The sequence below is a fragment of the Notolepis coatsorum genome (genome assembly GCF_963971535.1).
Source record: "Notolepis coatsorum genome assembly, chromosome: 3".
Classification (NCBI taxonomy): Eukaryota; Metazoa; Chordata; class Actinopteri; order Aulopiformes; family Paralepididae; genus Notolepis; species Notolepis coatsorum.
In genome coordinates, this window is record NC_140167.1 from 133817193 (window position 1) to 133837699 (window position 20507).

At 42.9% G+C, this 20507-nt stretch overlaps 1 protein-coding gene across 3 annotated transcripts in view; it reads right to left on the bottom strand.

The window, feature by feature from the left end:
* Positions 1-20507, bottom strand: part of calcrla (calcitonin receptor-like a) — a 272188-nt gene that overhangs the window by 63963 nt on the left and 187718 nt on the right. For 2 of the 3 annotated variants that reach the window (XM_084309817.1, XM_084309816.1), the window contains exon 2: positions 3136-3225. In XM_084309817.1, coding sequence (XP_084165943.1) covers positions 3136-3210 — 75 coding nt within the window. In that variant the 5' untranslated portion in view covers positions 3211-3225. Of the gene's footprint in view, positions 1-3135; positions 3226-19781; positions 19809-20507 lie in introns of all 3 variants that reach the window. The other variant, XM_084309818.1, reaches the window with a different exon arrangement.

Here is a 20507-nt window from a genome sequence, read left to right on the forward strand (position 1 = left end):
CTGCTCATGTCCCAACATCTGTCATGTTGCACATACAAGAATATATTATAGTGAGGTAGATGTAGATGTGGTGGCAATAGGGGGGGGGGGAATTGTTCAGTTCAGTGATGTCTCTCGGGAAGAAGATGTTCTGCATACTGGAGGTGCGGGCTTTGAAGGCCCTGTATCGCCTCCCAGATGGCAACAGGGAGAAGTGGTGGTGAGATAGATACCAGTTTCCTCTCTGTGCGTTCAGTAGAAAGCTATCTGGCTGCACGTTAGCCTAGCTTAGCACAATGCATGGAAGCGGACAGTGCTGCTTAGCCTAGACATTGTCCAACTAACACCTCTCCCGAAGGCTAACTGGCACTGTCCCAAAATGTTAGCGTGTTCCTTTAACAATGTTGCCACTTAGGCGGCTACGTGGTGCAGTAGGCAAGGCGCTCACCACGAATACTGGAGACGCTGGGTTCGCCTGTTCGAGCCCAGCGCTCCACATTGCTTTCAGTTTAGCTGGTCGTCCGTACTAATACACATTGGCAGTATTAGGGGGTGGGAAACTGATGGGTGGGGATCAGGCGTTGTGGACAGCGACTCCTACAGGTCGGTTGGTGCGCCTGCGCAGTAGAATCAGGAAGCGATGGGGGCGGCGCCCCTCCAGAGCGCAGACCCCTGACGCTGAAAGATCGCGCCGCGCAAGTGAAAAATGCGACTGCTGTTACCTCGAGTATCGGAGGGGACTCGTGCTATGTATGACTTAGTCCACATTGCAGCCAGCTTGTGGGAGGAAAGAGACAGGGGAGGGTTGAATTGGATGATACGAAATTGGGATGGGAGAAAAATAGAAAATGGGAGAAAAAGTGGATAAAAAAAACAAAACAATGTTATAATTAGAGGTGGGCATAGATACATTTTTTTAATCTAGATTAATCTATCTGCAATCCTGGATTTAATCTAGATTAATCTAGATTAAAATGGATAAAAAAATTAAAATAAACTGCCAAAGGCATTCAAAATATGTGTGTTCTACCCAAATAATGACCAGAAGTAAGTCCTTACTTTTTCTTTCCTCCTTATGTTTCTCAGGCCAGGTGGCCCATTACACCATGAGCCCATCTCCCGTTTCCAAAATGCATTACAGACTGTTTGAAAAAGCTGTTTTGCTATGATAATTGGTAATGAAATATCAAAATAGTGTTCAATAAGATGTACTTGTGTTTAATAAGTTGTTTTATTCAGAAGTTAACACAAATAAATAATATTACCAGTACAGTACAGTATCTAGCACACTCTCAGGAGCAAACAGAAAGAATCATTTCAAACTTGAACTATGTGACATGGCTTGAATCAACTGCTCCAGTGGAGTTGCTCAGTGGCCAATGGTGTCAACTGTGGTTGTACTGGGCAGCTCCCAGGTGTGAATGGAACTGTGTGAATGTGAAGCAGGGCGTTCCTGAAAAAGAGCATCTGTGCTCAGCGAACCTACCCTGGGTAAATAAAGGTAAAAAAAAAATCTAATTTTTTTATTTTTTTTTTTAGATTAATGCGTTAATTATATTATCGCGCGATACTAGTATAGCGTTAACGCAGCATGTTAACGCCGTTAACGGCCCAGCTCTAGTTATAATACTTCGTTTTATTGCCACTTTACTTTCACACATAACATGACAGACAAGAGTTGCCTATTACTGGCATGGACTGGTAGCATATCACAAAGGGACATTTCAAATGTCATCACGATCGACAAGCTGTGTCGATCGTCGATCGTAATGTATTTAGTTTTGTGAAAATAGCAACACCATGCTATTTTTGTGGAAGTTTATGGAAAATGTAACACATCACTTCCTGTTTACCACGCATTTAATTTAAACTTGATAGGATCTAGCGGCCATATGGTTTGGCCTATGAAATATTACAGATCATTAATAATAATAATAACAACAACAACAACAACAACAACACCAACACCAACACCACCAACAACAACAACAACAACAACAACAACAACAACAACAACAACTTCGTTTTATATAGCGCCTTTCAAAAGACCCAAGGTCACTTTACATAGGGGGGGGGGGAATAACAAAAGTAACAAACATAGTGGACAGACACAACATACAAAGTGAGAAATTAGGGGTTAAAGGCCAAGTTGAATAGGTGGGTTTTGAGGAGTTTTTTTGAATGAGTCCAGAGTTGGGGCGTTGCGGAGTTCTGCGAGGAGGGAGTTCCAGAGGGTGGGAGCTGCCACACTGAAAGCTCTGTCCCCGAAGGTCCGCAGTCTGGTTCGGGGAATGGAGAGCTGACCAGTGTCCGTGGATCACAGGGACCGTGACTGAGTGTAGGGGTGGAAGAGGTCAGTGAGGTACTGAGGTGCCAGAGCGTGGAGGGATTTGTAAGTGAGAAGGAGGGTTTTGTAGGTGATGCAGGATTTGATAGGGAGCCAGTGGCGGTGGATGAGGGTGGGGGTGATGTGCTGTCCAGGGTTTTGCTTGGGACCCCGGACAGGACCCCGTTGCAGTAGTCCAGGCGGGAGGTGACGAAGGCATGGATGAGGGTCTCAGCTGTGGAGTCGGAAGTGATGGTCGGATTCTGGAGATGTTTCTGAGGTGGAAGAAGGCAGATTTGGTGACAGAACTGACATGGGCTTGGTAGGAAAGGGTGGAGTCCAGGATAACACCCAGGTTGCGGACCTTTGGGGAAGGGTAATTGCTCCCAAGATGGTATAATGTTTGTGACTGTAGGACTAACAGATCAGGAGATGTGATCATGGTGGTTGTAGAGGAAAGGTCATGGGGACACCAAAATTGATGGGTGTCTTACGTTGGGGGTCATGAATGTGCACTGCATATTTTATGGCAATCCAGCCATAATTTTTTAAGATATCTTGTTCACAAACAGACAGACCAACCTTGGCGGAGATAATAGAAGATAATAGGCATAGGAATGGGCTTTCAGTTGACTCTATTGGTGCATTCGACATCATTTAGATAACTGATGTTATGAATGCCAGCTTGGGAAATGATGCACACACTCTTGGTAGTGCACATCTTCTGACATAATGTCCAAATATAATTGAGATACTGTTTCTAAAGCCGAGTACGCTTGACTGCACACTGTGTATTTGTTTGTGCCGTTTCTGTGTGCCCGTCATCCTACCTCTGTTGGCGTGCACAGCAGTACAAGGGACACCATCCAGCTCCACCCGATACCATCCATCTTCTTTTTGGGCATGTCAGAGCTGGAAATCTGCAATGGAAAAAAACAAAAACAACAATGAAGCCCTGTCATTGAACTGCTAATAAAATCTTCAAACAAAAGCGTTCCACATTATCCCTCATCTTGCCCCATGAGGATGAATGTTTCACACAGATTTCCCTGGCAGAAGCCCTATAGCCCTCCCTCTTGATGTTGACGTCCGAGCAAGCATGACGACGAACACGATTATTGTACCGGATCTCCTCTCTGGTAAACAAGAATACTCTAACAGGAGTACTCATTCAAGGGTACTACGACTATGCTTGCACCTCATGGTACCAAAGCACCTCAAAGGCACTAAAAACAAGACTACAAACTAGGGATGCACCGAATGGAAAATTCTTGGCCGAAACCAATACCGAAAATAGGAAACAGTTGGCCGAAAACCGAATGCCGAAAGGCCGAAAATGATTAATAGATATATATATATATAATGTATTTTTTTTGTTCAGCTACCTGATTATGACAAAAGACATGATTATGGCAAAACTTAACTTAAATAATATTAATAATCACTATTATGGGTCCATAAAACATTTATTCAGCACTTTTGAATGCATACATTAATTCCAGACTGACTGCTGAAAGATTGTACAATTTAAACATTTTCTCTTTGCATACAACAAAATGTGCATTAAAGTCAAGTGCATTTTCTTTTCTCTGTAGGATAACTACAACAAAGTGCATTCAGAACAAAGCCAATGTGCTTTAAAACTGCATAAAGATCTGCACACATGAGAGGGAGAATAGCTTATAGCAGACTTAATGATGTTACTGTAGTGGCTACAGTAAGCATTTTAAATAAAAGTACTCTGTATTTTTGTATGACAACTAATAAAGAAACTTGAACTACTGTCATAATTCACGGTGTTCTAGCCTACATGGAAGGACTGTTGTATTTACTACATCTCCCGTGACTATTAGCGGGGGATGACGTAGCTTTAAGAGAGACGAGTGAAAGAGGACCGGAAGCCTAGTTAGCTAGCTTAACGCTAACGTTAATTAAAAAGGTTTTTAACCGCATGTTAAAGATGCATTTATTGGACGCGTTGCGTGCAGAGTTTACATAGAAACAGCGCGCCTCCCGAGTCCCAAGAGGAGTTATCACAGGCTGCAGAACGCAGGACTGAAGAGCTCACGTTGCGCATGTAATGACTGAAGCCGCGTTTTGATTACGTCATCACAACAACACGTTAGGTAGGTTACGAACGTCCCTGTTCTTTGACATTCTGTGATATATTTTCGGTGCTAAAACCCTTTCGGCCGAAAGCCGAAAGAGCCTTTTTGACCATTTTCGGCCGATAATTATCGGCGGCCGAATATTCGGTGCATCCCTACTACAAACATCACAAAACAAACTGGACAGACTACTGCTTGACCTTACTCGTAAAACCCAACTCACCCCTGCCCATTTTGACAACCTAGGATGGCTTAGAGTAGACGACAGAGTACAGCAACTTGCAATGGGCCTGGTCTACAAGATAATAATAATAACTAGACAATTCCGCACGGGGGAAATTGTGAAAGTGTGGGTGACGCCTGTGCACCGCCGGCCAACGGGAGAGGGTCTCTTGCGAGTCTCTATGACAAACGGTTCAAAGGATACAAAAAAGGGGCGCGGCCTAAGGATTGGGGGAGTGGTCAACATAGACCAATGAAAGAGGATATCCCTACTGAGTGCAATGACACAACCCGCAAGTCGCATAGCACACTATTACACTATTACACTCTATTACACACTATTACACTATTACACACTATTACACTATTACACTATTATACACTATTACACACTATTACACTATTACACACTATTACACACTATTACACACTATTACACATTATTACACTATTACACTATTACACACTATTACACACTATTACACTATTACACACTATTACACACTATTACACTATTACACACTATTACACTAATACACTATTACACACTATTACACTATTACACTATTACACTATTACACACTATTACACTATTACACACTATTACACTATTACACACTATTACACACTATTACACTAATACACTATTACACACTATTACACTATTACACTATTACACACTATTACACTATTACACACTATTACACTCTATTACACACTATTACACTATTACACACTATTACACACTATTACACTATTACACACTATTACACTATTACACACTATTACACACGATTACACACTATTACACTATTACACTATTACACACTATTACACACTATTACACACTAATACACTCTATTACACTATTACACTATTACACTATTACACACTATTACACACTATTACACACTATCACAATATTACACTATTACCCTGCTATTACTATTACTCTGCTCCCTCTGCTCTCTCTGCTCCTCTCTGCTCCCTCTGCTCCCTCTGCTCTCTCTGCTCCCTCTGCTCCCTCTGCTCTCTCTGCTCTCTCTGCTCCCTCTGCTCCCTCTGCTCTCTCTGCTCCCTCTGCTCTCTCTGCTCCCTCTGCTCTCTCTGCTCTCTCTGCTCCCTCTGCTCTCTCTGCTCCCTCTGCTCTCTCTGCTCTCTCTGCTCCCTCTGCTCCCTCTGCTCTCTCTGCTCTCTCTGCTCCCTCTGCTCCCTCTGCTCTCTCTGCTCCCTCTGCTCCCTCTGCTCTCTCTGCTCCCTCTGCCCTGAGCCTCACAGCTGTTAGGCTGAACCAATCATGAGCCATGAGCCACACAGCTGATGCAATCACAATGACTTGCATTTTCTGCAGTTTCTTTGCATGACTGCATTGTCACGTTGATTAAAAGAAAACTATAAGAGATGCAACGTTGTGACGCGCACAGGAGCACTACAACGAGTAGGCGAAGGGTTGTGTGCGCCTGGCTTCGCCAGGTCACCCACACTAATAATAATAATAATAATAATAATAATAATAATAATAATAATAATAATAATAATAATAATAATAATAATAATAATAATAATAATAATAATAATAATAATAATATAATAATAATAATAATAATAATAAGGTCAGTGAATTCCACAAATCATGTTCAACCCAGATTCGGCTCAAACAAGGGACTAAACACGTTTTGCAATTATGCCACAACAATGTGGAACGCCCTACCCACAGCCGTAAAATAATGTGAATCCCTACCCACCTTCAAAACCGCTCTCAAAGAGCACCTATGGGAGGCTGCAATTAGAAACTGACCCCGGTAAATGTCCAAACCCCCGAGCCGCCCACCCACCCAACCCCCTCCAATGTACAGTTTATTCCCCTCTGTCTCTTACACATTACTAGGGCTGACCTTCGATTTTTTTTTTGGAATTCGAAGCTTCGGGCCGAGATTCGATTTTAATTCGAAGCTTCGAGATACAATATATATAATATATATATATATATATTTTGTTTTATGTTGTGGGACTTGTACAGCACTTTGTTCAACTTTGTCAGTGCTGTAAAGTTTAAACCTTTTTAAATCTTAGACAAACAAAACACTTTGCTTTCATGAAATATTGTAAGCAGTCATTTGAGGCTTTATAAAAGCAGCACAATGAACACAAATCTGTCAGTGCTGACTCTGACCTCATCTTAAATAACAAACAGCATTGCTTGTTGTAGTTAACAAAGAGAAGCAGAGTTGATTTAGCAAAAAAAAATTTAAATCAAATTTTATTTTTTAATAATCGAATTTTATTTTCATATTCGAATCGAACGAAGCTTCGAAGCTTCAAAGTATTTAAGACAGCCCTACACATTACTGTATATTTGTATATCTTGTATGCAGTGGCGGCTGCTGACCAAAATTAATTTCTTGGTGAAGCACAAATTATTATATTATATTATATATTAAATAATATTTTTAAAACATCCCCAAGGCTGCAACACCCCCATTCCTCCCAGGTGTCAGGCTCCTCATTCGCTTCCATTCATTTTGGGGACAATGTTTAAATATCATACTTCTGAAGTATAAACAAACTATACTGCTGTGACGATTTCAATAAAACAGACCATTCTGAGTCAATGGTACATGCTTGTACAACTGTACAAGCAAAACTGTACATTGGAATATCTAACATGTATTTACCACCTTCCTCTGCACGAGGCCACAGATGGGTTTTATGTACAAGGACAATTACGTGGGTAATTCGAAAGTAAACGCACGCATTTCAACCACACACACGTCACTGACACACTGGACGCAGCGGCCCAATATATATATATATATATATATATATATATATATATATATATATATATATATATATATATATATATATATATATATATATATATATATATATTTTTAAATACACTCACCATTTGATGTACTTCTTTACAAGGAAATAGTGTCCCTCCCATCTGATCACTTGTAAATTAAATCCATCCTTCGATATTTTCCAATGTAACGTTCAATGACCTCGTCTGCTTGCAAACAGTTGCAAATCAGGCAATGCAACAAACAGCAGTCTTTTGTGATCTAATTGATCATTCATTTGCGTGAGGATGCTGTCGAAATCCACTAAACATTGTTCTGTTGATGCGTGACAGACGTTCCATTTTCAGGACTCCGACTCCGACAGGTGGTCACTCAGACAGTCACCCAAGCGATTGGCAAAGCAGTGCACTCATCAAAGCTGTTGGCACCTATCCCATCTTCATCTTCTTCTTCTTCCTCTGGGTGAACGTTTCGATGACTTAGCTATTAGCTCACGTTAGCTACAACAAGTTAGCTTACAGAGTCCAAGACGGCACGTTCACGTCAATTACACTACTTCAACTGAGATAAAAAAATATATATATATATATCATCAAACGATGCACAATAAGTTCATGAACAATTGAATAAAGATCTTATTCTCGATGTCAGTCTCTTTCAAGGCAAATTGCACACAGTCAGTCTCAGTGGTGAGATGATGACAGAAAAATCTAGAACATTAGATGGCTATTGACGCCACAGTCAATAGGGTCTAGCTGCAGTTCCGTATCATTAGCTGGCACCATTCTCTGATTGGATTTCAAGGCTGTCAACACAATGTGGTACGACGTGAACGCCAATCAATCAAGTGCGCTCCGTCTCACTACCCGCCTTTTTTAAACTCAAATAGCCTATTTTGATTGGATAATTATATTCTTAAGCCCAACCCATGCAACTATTTTAGCAGTAAGTGATTGACAGCTGGCCATTACTGCAGTCAGGTCAGAGAGCTCAGAGCTGTCACTTGGAAATTTTTGAAGAAAAGAAAAAATCACTGGCATTGTTTTTGTTCAAATTCACTGGCATTGTTCACAGAGGAAAACATTTCGAATAAAAAAAAAATAATAATAATAATTAAAAATAATAATAATAATTAAAAAAAAATTATGTATATTAACACTTTGAATGCCGACGACGTGTATTCTCGTCTTATCAGACCCCCCGTTGAGTGCCAACAACGTGTATTGTCGCTTGATTTGAATTCATATTTCACCAACCAAGTCTCCCGTTGGTACAGCAGACCCTAGGAGCTCAGATGGGAAAAAACCGCCCCCTATAGTCTATCCCTGTATAACTACAGATCAGTCGATTATACTGGGAGATCCCTGTGGGGGTGGCCAACTGGCTCCATTGTGCTGGCGAGCCGTCTGATGAGGGATCTGATCGTGAGTTGGAAAGCAGCGTGGAATATATATTTACAGCAGCCAATAATCAATCAATAAACGCGATCGATATTTGGAATGGCGATCAGGAATTGGAATAATCTTTTTGGAGAACATCTGATCTAAGGTAAGGAGTCTATGTTACCAGTCTTGGGGTAATCAGAGCTGTATTTACTGAGATATCAGCATGTGCCGTGTGTGTGTATGTGTGTGTGATAGTGTTGTCAAAAATATCGAAAAATCGATACATATCGATTCTGAATATTTAAAACGGTTTCAATACTCATTTCCCGAAATATCGATATTTAATTATTCATCATTTTTTATTTATTATTATTTTTTGTATAAGGAAGTTGCATTGTTCATTTCAATACCTGTAATAGTACATCCACACACACATGTGCATTCAGTTAAGTCGGAATATGACTGTAATACAAACAGTTCAGTTTGCCAGGTACATGCAACACAGATTACAGAGTGTTTACATCTGTCTGCTTGAGAAAATACCATGTTCTGCAATAAAAATTATTGAAGTGAGATGAACAGTTATTTTTAAATGTGTGATCTAAAGATAAACAAAGGGTTTTAAAAGTGTTATATTTATCTTCTCTTATAGTACCAGAGAGAAGCTGAGGAGAATCAACCAGGAACAAAAGCAAAAATAAATAAATAATAATAATTTTAAGATTGAACCTTTTCCCCCGTGGTATCGAAAATGGTATCGAATATCGATACTTTTCAAGGTACCGTATCGAAGTTCGAAATTCCAGTATCGTGACAACACTAGTGTGTGATGTTGAGGAAATGGATAATAGATTTTTCAGCCCGCCTCTATAGCGTGCATAAGTACACATATACTATCGATAATCTAGCGTTTATTTGAAAACGATTCATAAATAGGCAGACAAATGACAACGTGTCTAGTGTATTCGAGAATATTCCAATAAATGCCGTTTATGGGGGAATCGTTCAATTTTCCGAATTTTTTTTAGAGAACGATGGCTTTTCGAAATGCTATAAAAAGGATATGAACCGATTAAAAAACAATCCGTTTCGACAATGTTGACTGCAAACAAGTCATTGATAAGCGACGGGCAGATTAGACACATAGCCATCATTTAAAACATAGATTATGCATTTTTAACGCTAACATTGAAGTGGATGATGGCATTCAACAGGGTAAAAAGGTAAACAAGGCCGGCACTGATAGTGTTAATAATAATATATATTTTTTTGTCTGTATATTACTAGTGAAGTACTGCCTCACTAGTTGTCATGCAATAACCTCCACTGCTTGTATGTCATAAATGTCTGGATGAATTGAAAATGGGGGACCCTGATGTAAACAAGACGAAAGTCTTTCTCTGGTCTGCATCCCCTTAACAATTGTGTGTATTGAGCTGTACTGTATTGTACCCATTCTGCAATCTGTTAATAACGTTTTCAATCAATCAATCAAAACGTGCTGCCAGCACAACTGGAATGAGTTTGTTTGCCATCACAGTCACTTAGAAGCAATAGAGCGCACAATCGTTTGGCTACAAACGTCCGCCGCGCCCCGTGAACAGCCAGGTCAACTGTTCTCCAGTATGCTTAGTGTGTGTGTGTGTGTGTGTGTGTGTGTGTGTGTGTGTGTGTGTGTGTGTGTGTGTGTGTGTGTGTGTGTGTGTGTGTGTGTGTGTGTGTGTGTGTGTGTGTGTGTGTGTGTGCGCGTGGGGCGGGGAGGATAATAGGCTACACAAATATAACTTTTTCAAAAGGTGCAATCTGTAATCCAAATGGAAACACATAGTAGCCCCAGCAATGAGCACCAAACCATGGGATTTTTTTTAATCACTAGTTTTCTTTTTAATGCATTTTGATGCTGTGAACGTTTTGTGCACATTCATAAATTATGTTTTGAATTATGGTGATTTATGAAAGTTGGAAATGGGTTCTTTTCCATTTACAAGTCAAACTCAATAATCATAATGTGTAAATGACCGATTGAAGCTTCAGTAACTGAGGTTCCTGACTATAGAACAGTGTCTTCTTCTTCCCACGGCACCAGGGGAGCTGTGTGCTGGAACTGCTGCAGTGGGATATGCATGGCATGCGTGGCAAATTGGTATCACTCACTCACTCACGGATGTGCTGTGAGGGACATTCCGTGAGGGACATTAACTAGGGATGTTCAATAACGATAATTTCTGATATTACATTTGAATGCCAATATCGGCAGATAATAATATCAGTAGGCCGATAATATCGGACATCTCTAATTCAAACGTATGCGCTGATCAGGTACACGTAGTTACAGCGTGGGGTCTGCACGGTGTTGTACTTGTTTCCACGTGTACCAGTGTCTCCTCGGGGACGTCATTCTGGACAGGAAACCAGAGGGAATGCGCTTTTAATGTCAGTGGTCTCTCATCGGAGCAGATTCCCAGGGAGCTATTTAAACGAGCGCTGCAGGCCATGGTGGTCATGCCATGGCTACTGCATAGCTGACGAGACAGGATTCAAATATGGAGCACATTTACTCAACAAAATAAGGGCGCAAAAGGGAATTTAAATGTTAATCAAATGCATTGGCCCTCTTGCTGACCTGGATGGTGTAATTAAAGTCTGCACATGTATGCAGTGGGGCTCAGCATACAACACCGGGCTGGAGACAGGCAACATGGAAGAACACAAGATGGCAAGATACAACGTCAGGAGAGCAGTAAAAGAGGCAAAACGGCGTTACAGGGATAAAGTTGAACTTCAGTTCGAACAGGCTGACTCTAGAGGTATGTGGCAGGGCCTCAGAACAATGACAGATTACAAAGGCACCTCCCTCAAACTGAACAATGACATCTCCTTAGCAAATGATCTCAATTCCTTCTATGCGAGGTTTGAGGCTGTGAATAAAAACACCAGCCTACAAACCACGGCAATGGGGGGGGGGGGGGGGGGTCTGCTGATGGAGACTCAGTGTTCAGGGTAACAGAGCATGAGGTGAGACGTATCTTTAAAAAAGTTAATATCAGGAAGGCAGCAGGACCGGACGGCATCCCCGGCCGCGTCCTAAAAGTCTGTGCCGACCAACTGGCCCCGGTATTCACTGACATCTTCAACCTGTCCTTGGAACAGGCTGTCATCCCCACCTGTCTGAAGAAGTCCACCATCATCCCTGTACCCAAAAAATCTACGCCCGCTTGCCTCAACGACTACCGCCCTGTAGCCCTCACCTCCATAGCCATGAAGTGCTTTGAGAAGCTAGTGAAGGGCTACATCTGTTCCTCCCTCCCCATCAACCTGGACCCTCTGCAATTTGCATATCGCCCCAACAGGTCCACGGAGGACGCCATAGCCCATGTGCTGCACACAGCAGCATCACACCTGGACAAGAGGCAGGGGAACTATGTGAGAATGCTGTTCATCGACTACAGCTCAGCATTCAATACCATAGTCCCCTCCAAACTCATAGCCAAGCTCAGGGACCTGGGCTTGAACTATGACCTCTGCCAGTGGGTCTTGGACTTCCTGACGGGCAGACCCCAGGTGGTAAGAGCAGGCAACTGCACCTCCTCATCCATCACGCTCAACATAGGGGCCCCCCAGGGCTGTGTTCTGAGCCCCCTCCTCTACTCCCTGTACACACATGACTGCGTAGCACAGCGGAACAACAACACCATCATCAAATTTGCTGATGACACAGTAGTGGTGGGCCTGATCTCTGCCAACGACGAAAGGGCCTACCTGGAAGAGGTAGAGAACCTGTCACAGTGGTGTCAGGAGAACTGCCTCTCCCTGAACGTCAGCAAAACAAAAGAGAGGACTTCAGGAGGTCGGGGGTCAAGGACTACAGCCCCCTCAGCATCGACGGGGCACCGGTTGAGAGAGTGAACAGTTTCAAGTACCTCGGAGCCCACATATCCGAGGATTTGACATGGACCACACACATTGACAGTGTTGTGAAGAAGGCACGACAACGCCTCTACTTCCTCAGGCGCCTAAGGAAGTTCCAAGTCAGTCAGAAGATCCTTAGGAACTTCTACTCATGTACAATAGAGAGCATCCTGACTGGCAACATCACCTCCTGGTTTGGGAATAGCACTGCACAAGACCGTAGCAGACTACAAAGAGTGACACGTTCAGCCGAACGCACAATTGGAGGGGGGCTTCCCACCCTCCAGAACATTTACAACAAGCGGTGCAAGGGGAAGGCTAAGATAATTATTAAGGACTCGAGCCACCCGAACAACTGCCTCTTTGAACTGCTGCGGTCAGGCAAGCGATACCGGAGTCTTAAGGCGAGCACAGAAAGACTCAGAAGAAGCTTCTATCCCCAGGCCATCAGGCTGCTAAACGAACAATAAACACTATGCAACAACCATCAAATGCACACAGCACACACACCCACACGCACACACTCACTTAAACAAACAACACACTGCAGCACCCACTCTCCACACTTTAGATCGCACAAACACACTTTATATTTATTAATAAAGGATTTGCACTACAACTCGTACACCTACTGTAAATTGTACCTAAATTGCACCTCATCCTATTTCTGCCTTGCACTATATAGTATTGTATACACAGTATTGTATATTATATGGTAACTCAGTTACGTCTACTCTGCATCGAACATTGTACATATGTCTATACTGAACACTGTGACCTCATTTTTTTACTTCTAATTTACATGCTATACTATGTTATTTTATTTCATACTTATCTTGTCTTGCACAGTCTCTGGAGCGTAACAGTAAGAAGCATTTTGTATAAAAGTATTCTGTACTTCTGTATGACAACTATTAAAGAAACTTGAAACTTGAAACTTGAGGGGTGTATAGCTTTAATACTTTGGAGGCCTTCTCTAGCACTAGCCAGCAATTATCAACCTGATTACAGAGTTTCATATGATTAAGAACTCGGGCCTTAGCAACATTGATAAGTTTATCTAGCTACAATAAAACAAATCATTGTGCATGGCTCTGTAGCCAATGTTAATGTGGCTTCATGAAAATTTGAGGAGTAATAAATAACATGCAAACTTATTACAAGATAATAGAAAATTGGCCAGTTGCCTATAATCCATTGTAATTAGCCTACTATGGAATAAATTGTTCAAGTACACATTCTTGTGAGTAAACGAATCATGTGCTATTACTGAACACGAGTATTCCATTGGATTTTGTCACGCATTATTATCAGGCAATCAGTAATGGAATCCAGTTTGAAAGCAACCTTCCCAACGGGTCCTACTATTCACCACAAAGTACCAGAAAGTACCATGAAATACCCCAAAGTATACCCCAAAGTACCCCAAAATACCCCCAAAATACCCAAAGGTACCCCAAACTAGGGTATTTTGGGGTATACTCTGGGGTATTTTGGGGTATTTTGGGGTACGTTGGGGTACTATGTATGGGGTATATTTTGTGGTACTTTCTGGTACTTTGTGGTGATTAGTAGGACCCGTTGGGAAGGTTGCTTTCAAACTGGATTCCATTACCGATTGCCTGATAATAATGACTACACTGCACTAGTCTACTACACTAGTCTACTACACTTTAAGTATGGAGCGGATGGTTGAAGAACCGTCTACGACATAATTTACAAGTTCGGTTCCACCACACTAGTATGGCCAGTATGTTTTTTTTTTTTGTACGTTTGTTATTTTATGTATATTTGTGTGACATTTTCACTTAAATTTACAATACAATTTATAATAGAAGAAATTACCTGGCACAAGACAGGTGGGATTGAAACTATCCTGTAGCAAAAATGTTCAGTTGGGAAGGTTGCTTTCAAACTGGAGGCCTTTATGAGAGCACTCCTCTTAGCCCAAGCTCATTTAACCTCCAGGTACATGTACTTTGTATGTGTGTTTTCACTATTAAACCTCTGGGAGACTCTGAGGGAGAGAAGGGAACACTCAGCTTAAGTAGTTAGAGTAGTTTTGTCCTTTGGCTCTCACCAAGGTGTGAGATTCAAGCTATTGTTAGGACGAACAAATGGGGTTCCTCTACACTAGGGAACAATCCTCCAAAACTACTCTTAAGCTGAGTGTTCCCTTTTCTCCCTCAGAGTCTCCCAGAGGTTTAAAAGTGAAAACACACATACAAAGTACATGTACCTGTAGGTTAAATGAGCTTGGGCCAAATGAGCTTTCGGCAGAATGGACCGAAATACTTTTTTGTCCCTTATCCTGCTACTCTTGGGAGACGTGCAGCTAAACCCCGGACCCAGCCACGTCAGGACCCCCGTCAGGACGCGAACCCAGACGCGACGACTGGGTCTGGCACTACAGGATGCAACGATGGCTTCGGGTGCCTACTTTCCACCCGACGCCGGAGCAATCAACACACCCGACGCCGCCGCAGAGGAACACACGGGAGGACGAGACGGGAGTGAAGGTACCGGGGATAATCAACTTGACGGTGGCGCAGGTAGCCGGCAAGCTAATACAGCAAACTACCGGAGCCAGAGGACCCTACCCTTCCCCCACCGAAAGCCACCCAGTCAGCGAGACATCACCACAGCAGGGAGCCGGCGGGATGGAATCAACACAGCCCCCTGCCCACGGAATTTCACCACCAGACGGAATCAACACAGACGCTAGCAGATGAACCAGGGCATGCCAAAGAATCACACCCACCCCCCCCTCCCACACACGGACCAAATAATAACAACACAGCCCCCCCCCCCCCCCCCCCCCCCACTCCCGTCGCGGGACACCCACCTTGATCAAAGGATCCCCCACCCCCCCTCCGGACATCACAGAGCCCCCCCCCCCCTTCCCACAGAAGAAGAACCCTACCTTTATCTCAAGGATATAGACAACACAGCAAATAAAAACGGACTTCATATTTTCCATCTTAATGTAAACAGCCTTAGACACAAACTGGCAGAAATAAGGCAACATTTCATTAGCGGTAAGGTAAACATTCTATGTTTCTCTGAAACTAAACTGGATTCATCAGTAACAGACCCGGAAATTGAATTGGAGAACTATTCTTTAGTCCGCAATGACAGGAACAGGCATGGAGGAGGTGTCTGTATGTACATTCATAAAGACACCAAATTTATTAACCGTACAGACCTAGATCATGAGGCTATTGAAACTGTTTTTGTAGAAATTCTATTTGAAAGGGCTAAATCTATTCTAGTCGGCACAATTTACAGACCGCCAGACCAAAATGGGTTTTATGATATGTTGGATGCGTGCTTAGCTGGAGCTGAGGATGCAGAAATGATTCTTATTGGGGATTGGAACACGGATATGCAACAAAAAGATGCACCCGTCTTCAAATCCTACAATAGGTTTTGTGATCTGCACGGCCTCAGCCAGCTAATCACACAACCCACACGTGTATGTGAGTCAACTCAGACTACCATTGACCTCATCCTGACCTCTGACAAGACCAAGATCGCCAATAAAGGGGTTATAGCATGCGGGTTAAGTGATCATTATATGATATTCTGTACCCGCAAAAAGCTAAAACAAAAGGCTGGCTGTCACAAAACAGTCACATCTAGAGACCTCAAAACCTACTCTAGCGAGGCCTTTAACCTTGAACTGGAGAGTCTGGACTGGTCAGATGAGCTCAATGGTACACTGGTTGAAGAAACATGGCTTGGCTTCAAAACCAAATTTTCAACGATACTAAACAACATGGCCCCCCTAAGAACCACCAGGGTAAAAAATCGCGCGGAGCTGTGGATGCACACTGAAATACTGACCGCTATGAAAACCAGAAACAAAAAATGCTCTGAGTTTCGTAAAAGTCAGTCAAAGCTTACCATAAGCACGAGCAGTGAACTCCAAGCCCACGTGACTGAACTCAAACTGGAAAGAAACAGACTAAGAAATGACGTAAACTCCATGATCAAAACAGCAAAAAAAAATCTCAATGACAAAACCGAGGAAAACAAAAACAAACCATGTGAACTTTGGAAATTACTCAATAACCAACTAGGCTGCAGTAAAAAACTTAAAACCAGATTCTCAAACATAAACATAAAGACGGACAACACTCTCATCACAGACAAGCTGGATGTAGCCAATTACTTAAATAGTTTCTTCACAAACATAGCCACAACACTGGTAAACAAACTACCCTCCCACTCAGGGCATTATGGGGTAGAACACATAGTAGCATACTACAAGAACCTAGGGGTCCACAAAGACGACTTCAAACTGGAAATGGTAACAACAGATGAGGTACTCAAAAAACTGAGCGCCCTCCAACCTAACAAGGCCACTGGCCATGACAACATCCCCTCCAAATTCCTCAGAGACTCAGCAGCCGCCATCACCCGAGTCATCACACACATAATAAACCTCTCCATAAAACAGGGACACGTCCCCAAGGACTTCAAAATTGCGAGAGTAACACCCCTGCACAAAAAAGGCAGTAAATTAGACCCAGGCAACTACCGCCCTGTTTCTATCCTTACCTCCATCTCGAAAGTCATGGAAAAAATTGTATACGAACAGGTCGAAAAATACCTTGCGGAAAAAAATCGAATCTATGAATTCCAATCTGGCTTCAGAACATCCCACTCCACTGACACATGCCTTCTCTATTTAAACGACCACATCAAACAAGAGGTGGACGCGGGCAAATACTGCGGCATGGTCATGCTGGACCTACAAAAGGCCTTCGACACTGTCAATCACACCATTCTGATTGACAAGCTAAAAGCAATTGGTTTTGATAGTCTATCAGTGAGCTGGATGCAATCCTACCTGGAGGGGAGAGAGCAGATGGTGGAGGTAAACGGTACCCTACCCCCCCCCCCCCCCCTCACAGTAAGCTGTGGTGTTCCACAAGGAAGCATACTAGGTCCGCTACTGTTCCTAATTTATGCAAATGACATGTCATCAGCTTGTGACTGCAACTTGTTCCTGTTTGCGGATGTCTCAGCCCTGCTGGTCTCTGACAAGAACAAGTTACAGGTTGAAAAAACCATCAGCTAAGAACTATGCAAAATATGCATATGGCTCGCTGATAACAAACTATCATTACACATGGGCAAAACAGAGTCCATTCTCTTCGGTTCAAATAACAAACTCAGCAAGACCAACGGCTTCTCAGTTACAGTGGGTGACAATATTGTCACAAGGAAAGAAGATATTACCTACCTGGGTTCCATCCTAGAGGCAAATATTTCCTGTGACAAAATGGCATCCAATGTAATAAAAAAAATGTCAACCAACGAACTCGATTCTTCAAGTTCAAGTTCTTTAATAGTTGTCATACAGAAGTACAGAATACTTTCATACAATTCTTGTACCGGATCTCCTCACTGGTAAACAAGAATACCCTGAAGACTGGAGCACTCATTCAAGGGTACTACGACTATGCTTGCACCTCATGGTACCAAATCACCTCAAAGGCGCTAAAAACAAAATTACAAACATCTCAAAACAAACTGGTCAGACTACTGCTTGACCTTACTCCTAGAACCCACCTCACCCCTGCCCACTTTGACAACCTAGGATGGCTTAGAGTAGACGACAGAGAGAGTACAGCAACTTGCAATGGGCCTGGTCTACAAGATACACTACACGACCAAGGTACCCATGTACATGTCAAAATACTTCCCAAAGGTCAGTGAATACCACGATCACAACACCAGAGGGAGCTCCACAAATCATGTTAAACCCAGATTCGGCTCAAACAAGGGACTAAACACGTTTTGCAATTATGCCACATCAATGTGGAACGCCCTACCCAAAGCTGTAAAGGAATGTGAATCACTACCCACTTTCAAAAACTCAAAAAACACCTACGGGAGACTGCAATTCGAAACTGGCCCCTGTAAATGTCCTAACACAACCCCCTCCAATGTACAGTAAAAATTACCAAGTATGGTCTTGTCAATATTCCAATGTACAGTTTTGCTTGTACAGTTGTACAGTGTCCCCCACCCACCCCTCCTACCCAACCCCCCCCCCCCCCCCCCACCTCCAATGTACAGTACCCCCCACCCCCCCCCCCCCCACTTACCCAACCTCCTCCAATGTACAGTTTCTACGTCAAATGTATATACTTTTTTTCTGGACTCTTTTCGTATCACAAACAGTACTGTATTTGCAAATCTGGTATGTCATAAATGTATAGATGTAGCAGTACTGTCTATCTGTATGTCATATATGTTACGATGAATTGAAAATGGGGGACCCTGATGTAAACAAGACGAAAGTCTTTCTCTGGTCTGCATCCCCTTAACAATTGTATGTATTGAGCTGTACTGTACTGTACCCATTCTGCAATCTGTTAATAAAGTTTTCAATCAATTAATCAATCAAGGCTATCTCCTGTTCTTGTCCTTGTCCAGGAGTATTGTGGCTTGTGGAAAAAATCTGTCCCTGAACCTGCTGGTTCTTGTGTGGATGCTCCGGTACCATTTGCCAGACGGTAGCAGAGTGAAAGGTTGGTGACTGGGGTGACTGTGGTCTCTGAGAATGTTCCGGGTTTTCATTTCTGCACCTCTGTGTGTAGAGGTCGTCCATGGCTGGGAGCTTAGTCCTGGTGATGTGTTGTGCTGACTTCACCACCTTTTGCAGAGCCTTGCGGTCGGTGGCTGAGCAGTTGCCATACATACCAGGCAGTGATGCAGCCAGTCAGGATACTCTGCACCGGTAAAAGCCTACGGAGGAGGAAGAGCCGTTGTCTCACTGTCTTGACAACTATGCCTGTGTGATGAGGCCAGGACAGGTCCTCGCTGATGTTGACCCAGAGGAACCTGAAACTGCGGCGCGCCTCTCAGGGAGGAGTCAGACTGTTGGAGGATACTGTGATCGCAGACGTTAATGTAGCCTGTAGCCTGTAGACCTTGTGTATGTATGTATGTGACAAATAAACCTCTTGAATCCTGTCACATATTCAATCAGTTTCAGTAACTACAGAACACATAATACTAGACAACTCACTTGTTGAGGTCCGGCCGTCTGGACGGTCTGGGCTTCCACAGCACATTCCATGATAAAAAAAAAACCTATCCATTTAATTAGATGATAGATCATCATCCAACACTGTCTACAGTATCCTATCCTGTGTTCTGATACGACCGCAGGTGCCGGCACGGTCACCGGGCGTTGCAATACTAATAATAGTCTCCACCGGAGCAGCACCAAGCAGGTGTAATTGTAACGGCGTCGCCTGTGATCCCGCCTCCTGCTGCTCTGTCAGCTTCACTGTCTTCGTGAAACCAAAATTGGTTAGGCTTACTTGTTTTCGTTTAGACATTATGCATTCCTGAGTGACCTTATTTACTGGCTGTCAAAACGATCACTGTGTCAACAAGTCACAGCACAGGTTACAAAGTGGGTCAAGTTTGATTTGTGCCGTGCGTGCGTGCAGGCTGCAGCGCCGCCGCGCTCCGAATGGTAATTGCAAGAATAGCATGTATGTTGCCATATTACGTGTGAATTAGTGCGCAAATCATTAATCATACATCCAAAATAGCATACGTTTACTATTATACACGATGATGATACAGAAAATTACAGAAAAATGAGAAATGCATGGCAAAAGTAGCATTTATTTTCAGTAATTTAGAGACCCCCAGGGGAGCTTTAGAGACCCCCAAGGGAGCTGATGTCTGATCTAGGGGAGCTATAGCGGACCGAGCTCCCCCCGTGGATCGCACCCTGGCT